Source organism: Amblyraja radiata, chromosome 8 (genome assembly GCF_010909765.2).
Source record: "Amblyraja radiata isolate CabotCenter1 chromosome 8, sAmbRad1.1.pri, whole genome shotgun sequence".
Classification (NCBI taxonomy): Eukaryota; Metazoa; Chordata; class Chondrichthyes; order Rajiformes; family Rajidae; genus Amblyraja; species Amblyraja radiata.
This window is the reverse complement of record NC_045963.1, coordinates 66,115,624-66,127,941: the sequence shown is the minus strand read 5'-3', so window position 1 is coordinate 66,127,941 and position 12,318 is coordinate 66,115,624. Positions and strand designations below refer to the sequence as shown.

The following is a 12,318-nucleotide window of genomic DNA, read 5'->3' as shown; positions in this document are numbered from 1 at the left end:
CTAACCTGTGTCTATTGCATAAAATATAAATTAGCTTTTCTCAATTATTTGTTCCACGACATTCTGTACCAGAACATGTTCTAAGAAATCAAATTATATAATTCTTTCAGACTTCCGCTTAAGCATCTAAAATATGTTTTAACCAAATGAAAGAAAACCCCAAATTGTAAATAATTATCCCCATGTAAAGTATCATTGAGAATGGACTGAATCCATAATAGACAATAGACAATAGGTGCAGGAGTAGGCCATCCACAATCAGTACCCCTTTCCTGCCTTCTCGCCATATCCCCTGACTAAAGTATTTATAAAATAACTGTACTTCCTTTAGGGATGTGTAGATGGGACATATTGGTCGGTGTGGGCAAGTTGGGACTGTTTCCACAATGTATGACTGACTCTATGACTGTGAAATATATATTTATTATATTAAAGGGTATTAATTTATTCCCAGGCTTGAATTCTTCAAATGCTGGAGTAGTAGGGGATTTATTTTGAGGAAAGCCATGACTAGGAAAGTCGTTTAGAGTTTCTCCCATTCTATTATTCACAAATGAGCTGGGAAAGAGTGGGAGTTGGAGAGTTTAGGTCTAGAGGTCATAGGCTCAGAATTAGAGGACATTGCTTCAGGAAGGAGATGAGGAGGAATTTCTTTAGTCAGCGGGTGGTGAATCTATGGAATTCTTTGCCACAGATGGCTGTGGAGGACGTCAGTGGATATCTTTAAGGCAGAGATAGATAGATTCTTGATTCGTACAGGTGTCAGAGTTTATGGGGAGAAGGTAGGAGAATGGGGTTAGGAGAGATAGATCAGCCATGATTGAATGACATAGACTTGATGGGCCGAATGACCTAATTCTGCTCCAATCACTTATGACCTTATGAAACCATTGCCAGGATTTTTTCTTAAACTAAGGGAGGAAGAATCCAGGGAAGAGTACATAACTCGATGAGGGGATAGAGTGGTGATGTGAGTATTGGGAGAGGGATTGGGTGAGAGTGCTGGGGTACATCTAATTCCACAGTCAGGAACTCACAGAAGTTGAGGGCACTTTAAAGAAAAAGGGGAAGGCATGCGTTTTAGGAGCTGTGGGTGTTGTTACGGTCTCGCAATTGGTGATAGTGGCTTCAGAGTACTCTCCTTGTTCTCTTTTGGTGTTTAATATTCTGGTTTATTAAAACAGACAAGTAAATTGCTTGTTTCCTTCTCAAATTAATTACTTTAATACTCCAAGGCTTTGCAGTCAATCCGGTGCAATTGAAGATCACCAGATAAAAAAGAACGAATAGACATGGTCCAATTGTATTCTTTCTCACAGCTTGTACATGTCGTCAGACAACAGGAATGCAAACTAGGTATTTTTAAACCAACAAATCTCCCTTAACATCTGATGTAAAAATCAAGATATTCTGATAAATGTCATTACAGAAACACAGTGAACGTGGATACTTAGGGCCTTGTGAGAATCATTCAAGAATTTGTCTCAGATAGGTTGATCAAAAAGGCAATTTTAAGGAATATTTTAGAGGAGGGGAAAGGAAAGGCTTACAAAGAGAATTCTGCAGCCTGGGTTTTATTCAGTTAAATGCACAGCTATTAATGGGGAAGTGTTGTACGACAGTCTTCAATCAGAAGATTGAGAAGTTCTCGGGAGTTTCAGGGCTTGAGATTTTGTGCATTGTCTGAGTCTATGCATCTGTGATGCTGCTGCAAGCAAGATTTTCTCTGTACTTGTATCTCACTGTACTAAATTGTACAAAAAACTCAACTTGGCTTGGATTCCCCAAAAATGGTCCTATAGTTGGAACGTCAATGATATAGGCAGATGAAGGATAGATTTTCTGTGCATTAAGCTTTCATCTATTATATTGTGAGAATTGCACATAAAAAATAGCAATTAAAAATAAATCAGCTTGGCTATCACAAAACGCTTTGTCATAAACATTCATTCCTTCAAACCAATAAAGAGAACTTTACCTGTAACTTCACTGTTGTCCAAATCCGTTTGCGATTCAGCAAAGGTTAATTCGGCTTCATTTAGTGGCCAGCTATTGTGCAGAACTAATGCCTGAATTTTGTATTTGTGAGTCTGTGAAATATCAAAGTGTTAATATACAGTAACATTACCATCAGGTGAGGGATTGGTTCTTATAATTTCATATATTCTTGCACATTTTGTTCAAACTAAGTAACCAAGACAAATTGAAACTTCAAATAATCTCATTAAAAGATGACTACATTTGCCAAAGCTTGAAGAGTTAGACCATCACTTCTTCTAAATTTAAAAATTCCCGAAGTACAAAATATTGTCGGAACAAGGGAGTGAATTTAGACAATGAGTTCTAACATTTACCTTCTGAAATCTCAGCCCATCCCAGCTTTATGGACTGCTTTGGCAAAGTTATAGGAGGCATTGGGATGAACTGTGAAAGTAATTCCAGTTTTAGGTTTCATTTGTGGCACAGTGGCAGGGTTGAAATGAACTAGCTGCTTCTTGCAACATAAGGAACACAGGAGCAGAACCCTTCAGCTGTTCAAGCTATTCAGAGGGGTCATGGCTGTCCAGGAACCTTTAATATCCTTGCCACAATAACACTTTTTTGAAACTTTCAGTACACCTAGTTCCAAAGCCACAGACAGATGGGGGAGAGTTTAATGGGGAAAAGGAATAGTTTCATAGAAATGTAGAAAAATAGGTGCAGGAGTAGGCCATTTGGCCCTTTGAGCCAGCACATGGCTGATCATCTAAAATCAGGACCCCGTTCCTGCTTTTTCCCCGTTCCAATTTCCTATATCCTTTTGTGTGAGCAAGGGACTCTTAACATCAACTCTGAATGAATGAATGTCATCCTGTTATAGAGGGAAAACAGTCAACTACATTTACTGTGTCGGAAGGAACTGCAGATGCTGGTTTAAACCGAAGATAGACACAAAAAGCTGGAGTAACTCAGCGGGTCAGACAGCATCTCTGGAGAAAAGGGATAGGTGACGTTTCTGGTCGAGACCCTTCTTCAGACTGAGATCAGAGGAAAGGGAAACAAGAGATATAGACAGTGATGTAGAGAGATATAGAACAAATTAATAAAAGATAAGCAAAAAAGTAGCAATGATAAAGGAAACAGGTCATTGTTAGCTGTGTGCTAGGTGAGAATGAGTACTGACAATGAGACTCAACAAGACAACTTTGAAGCTGGTACGATTTGGGAGGGGGAGGGACGGAGAAATCAAACTCATACCACTGGGTTCTAAGCTGCCCAAGCGAAATATGAGATGATGTTCATCCAATTTTCGTTTAGCCTCACTCGGCCAATGGAGGAGGCCTAGGACAGAAAGGTCAGTGTGGGAATGGGAAGGGGAATTAAAGTGTAACGGGAGATCAGGTAGGTCCAGGCAGACTGAGCAAAGGTGTTCAGTGAAACATTCGCTCAGTCTACGTTCGGTCTCGCCGATGTATAAGAGTGCGCATCTTGAACAATAGGTACAGTAGATGAGGTTGGAGGAGGTGCAAATTAATTTCTCCCTAACCTGAAATGGACTGTCGGGGTCCCTGGACAGAGTCGAGGGAGGAGGTATTGGGACAGGTGTTGCATGTCCTACAATTCCAGAGGAAGGTATCTGGGGAGGGGGTGGTTTGGGTGGGAATGGATGAGTTAACCAGAAAGTTGCGGAGGGAACGGTCTCTGGCGAAAAGGGTTGGAGATGGGAAGATGTGAGTAGTGGAGTAAAATATATGCTGCTTCTCTTTCTTTTGATGCACCTTGAATCGCTGAGTGTATCCACTATTTCCTGTTTTTAATTCAGATTTTCACCATGTGCAGTTTGTTTTTCTGATTTTCATTTATTGAAGTTGATTGCTCTTGTCTTCGTATTGTTACTTGGAAAACCATTTTTGAGCTCATTCCCAAGTGTGTTGGAATTCTTGGTCCTTAGCATGCAGTGGAAAGGGAAGCCACACAGCACTTACCACTTCCGCAGCCTCATGGATGTCCTCAGTGAATGGAGTCAGAATGGAGCTGCTTTCGTCTTTTAAAGGAGATACTCTCCGATCACTTCCTGACCTCAAGGAACCTCTCCCTATTCTGCTCGAAGTACTTGCAGACTTCTTGGAGCCTCCCTGTACAGCAAGAGTTTCAGGTTGTTTAACTGAAGATTCTAAAAGCAAATATAAATGAATTATTATCAACAGTGCACAGTCTAAGTGATTGGTGATTGCAAATTTAATGTAAAAAAAGTTCCATGAAAAAGAGAAAAATTAAAAGGCATAAAGAAAGAGCAAAGAACTGGGATTAATTGGGGAGCTTTCAGAAGGCAGCACAGATGCAACTCGCCATACAGTTCTAGGACTGCAATAATATGCAAGCCTCATTTTTGTGGCACTCTTTGTTACAGAATGTAAAATCTATGAAACAATGCCAGAACAGACTTGAAACATTTTGGTGAAATGGAACATCTCCCGAGGTCCAAGCATTAAACTTTGCTCCCAATAATCACTTCTACAATTACAGATGTCTGTATTTGTTACATGCATGTTGATGATTGTATGTTGATGATTTCAATTTTTCAAGGAATAAATTATGAAAATTTGACAAAAGCCAGGTATTTAAGAAAAAAATATGCAGTAATCTCCTGTGGTATTGTGATTTTTACACGAAAGGACGGTTGAAGGAGTCTCAATCGCAACTATCAAAAGGAAATTTGATAAATATTTGATGTGAAGAATATGTCAGGACTAAGAGGATGGAACAAGGGTAAGATACAAACTAGATAATTCAATACTGTTTTAAAAAAAGTCAAATTGTTTCCTCCTGCATAGTAGGATTCTCAAGTTGTTCCTTGGAAATTGAATTAATTCTGCTTTCAAGAAGGGGTTGAGGCCACCAGGTGGCGCAGAATGATGGCTGCCTCGCCAAAGGTCTCTCTCGTCTTTTTCCTTCTTTGTTGTTTATAGTCCGTTGTTAAAAGTATGTTTTAGTGTATCTTTAGTTTTGTATTATATGGGAAACTTTTTTATATCTTTCATCAATGGAGATGCGACTTTTTCCGTATTGTATCTCCGTCTGCGCTGCAGCCTAACATCATGGAGCTGGCGGCCTCGCTGGGAGCTTCAACCGCGGGAGCCTGTGGACTTAACATTGTTGTGCTTGCAATCCCTTTGTCAGGGATCAACTTCGGGAGCTCAAACCACGGGAGCCTGAGGACTTTGCCCTGATGCGGGAGCTTCAATCACTCCGACGCAGGAGCTTCAATCACCGGATGCGGGAGATTAAGGAGGAAAGAAGAAAATACTTTATTGCCTTCCATCACAGAGAGGAATGTGGCGAAGCCACTGTGGTGGATGTTTATGTTAACTTTTATATACTTGTGTGTATTGTTGCTATTTTGGTATGACTGTATGGCAAATCAAATTCCTTGTATGTTTTTACATACTTGGCTAATAAATTAAATACAATACAATACAATGTTAAAAGGATTTTTCCTGTTGATAAACCTGTACCTAGTGTTTTATTTAGATGTCATAACTAAAAACAACTATGAAGAAGTGTTGTAGTGGCCATTTGGCTTAATTTTGTATGTCATAAATTGTGGCATTTGCCTTTAAATTTTTTCTGCCTGTAATTATGTGGGTGGGATTTATTACGTAGTCGGGGGCGTGTTTGATGCTGGGATTCTTGCACTAAAATAGCTGTTCGGAGGAGGCATGGTACTGTTTTTCTTCAGCAATAAAGAAACTATTAATCAAAAGACTGCGTTATGAAGATTTATCTTTCAAGAGGTTTTGAAGGTCTCGTGGAGAGCTCCCATGCGTAAAACAACACTCTCCTCACCCCATGTTTTCTCAGAGTGGCTCGAGGGAGCAATCTCTTGAACGATATAATAATCTGCCACTATAAGTGTATAAGTGGGTGATAAGGAATGGGACATTAAAACAGACTTGTAGAGACGCACACTTACTCTGCAGAAAAGAACGTCCTAAGCTTTGGTAAAACATAAATGAAGGAATGACAGCTTGGCCTTTTCCAGTTGCTTTGGCTACTTCTTTGTCTTGATCGAGGATTTGTATCTTGATGTACACATCTGGCTTGGAAGTTTGGACGTGTATGGTTGATAAGTGCATCAAATTCACATTAATCTGAAACCTGTAATGGGTATTAGTGAAAAAAAAACAAAATGCCAAGTTAAAAAGAGATCGGGTTAAAAAATTGGCTGTCTTGAGCTACGATTCCAGCTCCTTAATGGTAAGGTTTCTGGCAGCCAGATATTGGCCATCAGTTCCTTGCAATCAGATGTGTTATGAGATTAGAGGTAGGGTCTAGAAGGAACTAGATGGTAGACAGAGATCTGTTGTTTGAACAAAACAAGACTAAATGAATCAATGACTAAAAGATCAATATTTCAATTGCTATTGCAACATTGTTCAGTCCATCTTGCAAATGTTCTTCAAGATAATTTTCCTACATATACAAACGTGTTGCAGTTCAGTGAAGCCCTCTGAACCTGAAGGGATTCAAAAATTATTATGTGCCATCATAAACCATTTGTGACCCATCTTTTTCACCAAAGGGCAATCATTCAAAGTGAGTTGACTTCACCTTTCCTACCTAATATAGATTCAGTATATTCTGCAATAAAAATTGGGAGCTGCTCCTCAAACTGCCGAAGTAGTATGGAAGATTAGCAAGAGAAGCTACTGCAACAGTGTGTAATCTAGTACTAGGAATTAACAGTTAGGTGCAGCTCAGAACCTGCACTTTGATAACTCGGTCATATCGTCAAAGGTTCAAGGCCTTTGAAGCACAGCCAAAGGTCCCATCTTTTGTATGGAATGTTGAACCAAACACTTTCTCCACTGTTCACAGCAGAATGCCAGCCAAAGTATATCCATCACCTGAAATAGAGATTATTTATTGATGATAATGGAAGCTTGTCCAGATATACTTGTCCAGATGTTATTACTGTACCTGCCTCAACCACCTCATCTGGCAGCTTACTTTATATACCCACTACTCTCCGTGTGAAAAAGATTCCCTCAGGTTCTTATTAAAATTTCCCCCCCATCACCTTAAAAGTATGTGTTGTAATTATTGATTGTGGAGCTAGACTGTGGAAAAAAGACTGTGCATTCATTGTTCCATAGAGTCAGACAGTTATACATCACAGAAATAGGCCTTTCTGCCCAACTTACCCATGCCGACTAAGATGCCCCAGCTACACTAGTCATATATGCTTGCATTTGGCCCACATCCCTCTAGATATTTCCTACCGATCTACTTGTCCAAATGCCTTTTAAAAGTTACTAGACCAAGTGGGACTCGTTGGGACCCGTCCCCTCAACGCGCAGTTAAAAGGGGGAGAGAGGGGGGGGTGGGGAGAAAGGGGGAGAAGAGGGAGGGGTAGAGAGAGGGAGGGGGGGAGAGAGAGGGTGTATAGGAGGGGAGAGGAAGAGGGGCACAGAGGATGGGGGGAGAGGATGGGGGGGAGAGGAAGGTGGGGAGAGGAAAGTGGGAAGAGGAGGAGGGGGAGAGGAGGAGGGGGAGAGAGAGAGGGGGCGAGAGTTAGGGGGGAGAGAGAGGGTGGTAGAGAGAGGCCAGGGAGTGAGGGGGGGGAGAGAGGGGGGAGAAAGGGGGTGAGAGAGGGGGGCGAGGCGTGGAGAGGAGGAGGGGGGATGGCGAGGAGGAGGATGGGAGAGGAGAGGGGAGAGGAGGAGGGGGGAGATGATGAGGGGATTGGAGCGGGCGGCCCGGGAGCGGCTGGGGGAGTGGGGAGCAGCGGGGAGGAGCGGGAAGGTGGAGGGGTGACGTCACGCAGATCCATTGTGATGTCATCAGTGAAAGACAGTCGTTTTTATTTCAGTTTTGTCCGATTTTTGAACATTTTCAGTAATAACTTGAGAAATAATGCATGTAATTCTCAGATAAGGCGATTTTGGACTCCATGGGAAAAAATCTCTACTGGAATATGTAAATTTTTTACCGTTACCGCATTGTTTTTTCCCGAAGATGTGACAACACACAAACAAACAAATACACACACATCCAAGATCAGACTTTTAATAGTTACTAGGCCAAGTGGGACCCGTTGGGTCCCCTCCCAACAACTCGCGGTTCCGGGGGGGGGGCACAGCGTCACACACACACTAACCACCCCCATTGATATTATATTAATATTATTCATTTGATCCTTTTACACCATCCCTGCCTTATCCACTCATGCATAGACCCCAACTCAGGAGCGTCTAGAGAGGGAGAGGGGGTAGAGAGAGAGAGAGAGGGCAGAGAGAGAGGGGCAGAGAGGGTGAGGAGAGAGGGGCGGAGTAAGGCAGGGAGAGAGGCGGGGAGAAGGAGAGAGCGGGGGTGACGAGGAGAGAGGCGGGGAGAGGAGAGAGAGGGGGGGAGGAGGGAGGGGGTGGAGGGAGGGGGGGGAGGGGAGGGGGTGGGAGAGGAGGGGGGGGAGAGGGGAGGGGAGGGGAGAGGAGGGGGAAGAGGGGAGGGGAGAGGAGGGGGAGAGGAAGAGGAGGGGTGGGAGAGGAGGTTGGGGGAGGGGGTAGAGGAGGGGTGAGAGGAGGAGGGGGAGAGGGGGGACGGGAGAGGAGAAGTGAGGGTGAGGAGGAGGGCAGGGAGAGGAGGAGGGCAGGGAGAGGAGGAGGGGAAAGAGGAGGAGGGGGGCGGGCGGGCGGCCGGGGAGCAGCGGGGAGTGGGGAATAGCAGGGAGCAGGGGGGAGCGGGGAGAAGGTGAGAGCAACGGGGAGGAGCGGGGGGGAACGTGAGCGGGCGTCAACCTAAGGATTGACTGCGAGTTCGACGGCTTCAATCTAGGGCCCGACTTGCTCGTTCTTTCTGCGTCTTTTAAACAATGGAGGGAGGAGTGAGGGGTGGGGGGAGGAGGGAGGGGTGGTGATTTCACTCGCAGCGGGAGCAAGACTGCGCAGACCCATTGTGACGTCATCAGCGAAAGAAAGTCTTTTTTATTTCAAAGTTTTGTCCGATTTTTTAACATTTTCATTAATAAGAAGAAATAAAGCATGACGTTTTCTGATAAGGTGATTTCAGACTCCATGGAAAAAAATCTCGACCGGAATATGTAAAAATGTTACCGTTAGCGCATCGTTTTTTCGTGAAGATGTGATTATACACAAATAAACAAACACACACACGAACAAACATACACACGAACAAACACATCCATATCCAAGATCAGACTTTTAATAGTTATATGATATGGATTATAGTACCTGCCTCAACTACTTCCTTGGGAGCTTGTTTCATATACAGACCACCCACTGTGTGAAAAAATTGCCCCTTAAGGGTCAGTCCCACTTAGTGATTTTTTTCGGCAACTTCCGGCATCATTGACCGACATATCAGATCATCGAAAAATTTGCGGCATGATGCGGCGTGACACGGTGGTGATGCAGCGTGACACGGTGGTGATGCGGCTTGACGCTGCGTGATGATGTATGATACTCAGTGTTTTTTCAAGTGTCGCAACATTTTTTTTGTCGCTGCTGAATTTTGAAATGCTCAAAATCTTTTAGCGACACTGAGATGACGCCAGCAGTCGCCGAAAAAATCGCGACAGGCCCTTTAGGTTCTATTAAATCTTTTTCCTCTCACCTTAAACCTAAGTTTTCTGGCTGTTGATAACCGACTCTGGGCAAAAGACTTTGTGCATTCACCCTACTTATTTCTATCATAATTTTATACACCTCTGTAAGATCACCCCGCAGCCGCTTGTGCTCCAAGGAATAAAGTCCTAGCCTGCCAAACCTCTCCCTGTAGTGCAGGCCATCAAGTCCTGGCAACATCCTCATTAATCTTGACGGAACTCTTTCTAGCTTAACGAGCCTTCCAATAGAAGGCTGACCAAAAGTGAACAAAATTCTCCAGATGCAGCCAATGTACTGAAACCTGTCTTGACCATTCTATCTACCTGTGATGCCACTTTCTGTGAACTATATACCTGCAGTCCGAGCTTGCTCTGCTCTACAACACTCCCCAGGGCCTTGCTATTCACTGCAACAGTCCTGACTTCCCAAAATGCAACAACTCGTACTTATCAGCATTGAACTCCATTAACCATTTGTCCACCCATCTGCCAAGCTGATCAATATCCTACTGTAATTTTTGATAGCCATCTTCGCTATCTCCAATTCCACCCACTTTCGTGTCATCTGCGTACTTACTCATCACACCTTGTCAATTCTCATCCAAATCGTTGATATAAACCAATATCAGCAATGGGTTGAGCACAGATCCCTGAGGCACCCCACTAGTCACAAGCCTCCAGTCCTATTTATGTCCCCCATTTTATTATATCACTTTAAGATCACCTCTCAGTCTCCTGCGTTCCAAGAAATAAAATCCTGCCCTGCCATATCTTTGTTGAAAATAATGAAATATTTTTTTTAATGACTTGAACTTTGAATCTATTTCTCCAGCCCAACTATTCCATCATAATTATCTTCATTTCAGTTTATGACAATGTTTTTTTCAGTTTCAAACTGTGTGCAAAGTTCTAGCATGCAATGATCATGCTTCCCCAGAGGATCTTTAACAGTGGATTGTTAATTAATCTTTCTCGGGAATTATTAGTGACTGAAAATATGATGCCGTGGGTTTGAATGCTGACACATTAAATGAGTACTTTGCATCTATCATTACCAGAGGAGATTCTATGAAGGCAACACAAGGGGAGCAACACTGAACAGTGAAAAAAGTAGATATGGAAGTGGTGCTTAAAAGTGAATGGTGTTTGAAAATAATTATCCGGCCTCCTTGGGATAGATCCCAAATTGTTGTAAGAAGTAATGGCAGAAATTCAAACTGCTCCATAATATCCAATCATCCATCATCCAATCCTGTTGCCAGTGAACGACAGCTACAAATGTTACATCCCAATTTTGGAAAGGGTCAAGAGATAAATCTGGCAATCATCGATCAACCAATATAATAGAGGTGGTGGTGAATGTTTCTCAACCAATAGCCTAGGAAAACAATAATTGTTATATGAAAACAATTCAGGTCATTAAAAGAAAGCCAGCATAAACATGTGGAAAGCAAATTATGTTTTATGACCGATTACCTCTTTGATTATGTTATGTAGAGGATTAGTAAATTTACTGACAAGGTGGAAATGGACTTTCAATAGACATTTGATAAACTAGCACATAATAACTGAAACCGATAGGATTAAAAAGATCGATCACATTGATATGAAACTAACACAAACCAAAAGGTACCGGTGATCGGCTGTTTTTCAAGATGGGGTAAGGTATTGTTGCCCATGAGTCAGCTGTCAGACCTCTTCTCTCTTTGATATACATTAATAAACTTAAATGTGTGCATAGAGCACCATTTAAAAAAAAATAGGTAATGCAGAATTCAGAAATGGTTTGAATAGTGAGGAGATAACATGAGGTAGACTTACAGGCAAGGTGAAATAAGTAGAAAAGTGCCAAGTGAGATTAAAGCTTTGCATTTTATTAAGAAGATGGGACAAATCTTACCAAAATGCAAGGGGAATTGGAGCAGATTGTGAAAACTTGGATGAGATAAATACAAAGCTTTGAAGATGGCAGAAGAAGGCTGCTCAAAAGACATACCTTGGTTTTATTAACAGGGGAATAAGCAACAAAGTTAGTAATTACTCACTGTTCCATAAAATATTTTAAACTGTTTGGCTTGCCAGAGTACATTGGCTAATTTTGGGTGGGACACTTGAGAAAGAATGTCAAGGTCCTGGCGAGGAAGTCGTGAAAATGCACTGGAATTGTGCAATGAATGTGGGATTTCAGTTATGTGGCAAGAAAGGTATGTCTTTATTCTTAGAGAAGAAAAGGTTAAGAGGAGATGTGATCAGTGTATTCAAAACTGAAGGGTTTTGATGAAATAACAAAGGAGAATCTGTTTACAGTGGCAAAAGAAACAGTGACCCGAGTACACTTGGCAAAAAAGACAGGAACATGAACATCAGAAAATAATTTTTAAAAGGTGAGTTGCAATGATCTGAAATGCAGCTGGTGAAAAAATTGATGAAAGTAGCTACAACCTTCCAAACAAGGCTTGGATTATACTGAAGGGAGGAAATGTACAGGAAAATAGCATGGGACTAATTGGTTAGGCCTTTCAATAGGCTGCAGTTGGCATAAGCCAAATAGATGTCTTCTCTCAGGGCTGTAGTATTTGAAGATCATTTCAGCATTGAAAAGGTTTTTTCCCCATAGTTTTTCTCTTTTTTTCAATAATTCCAAACAGAATTTATATTTCATTCCATTTGTACTTCAAATTAAACTGGAAAGTTGTGTTTCTTTTGTTCTGAAT

General features: G+C 42.1%; 1 protein-coding gene across 2 annotated transcripts in view; it reads right to left on the bottom strand.

The window, feature by feature from the left end:
* adgb (androglobin) overlaps window positions 1–12,318 on the bottom strand; it is a 213,904-nt gene that overhangs the window by 20,739 nt on the left and 180,847 nt on the right. For both annotated transcript variants that reach the window (XM_033026113.1, XM_033026114.1), the window contains 3 exons: window positions 5,954–6,138; window positions 3,966–4,153; window positions 1,979–2,090 (listed from right to left, as the gene is read on the bottom strand). In XM_033026113.1, the coding sequence (XP_032882004.1) occupies window positions 1,979–2,090; window positions 3,966–4,153; window positions 5,954–6,138 (485 nt within the window). The remainder of the gene's footprint in view (window positions 1–1,978; window positions 2,091–3,965; window positions 4,154–5,953; window positions 6,139–12,318) is intronic.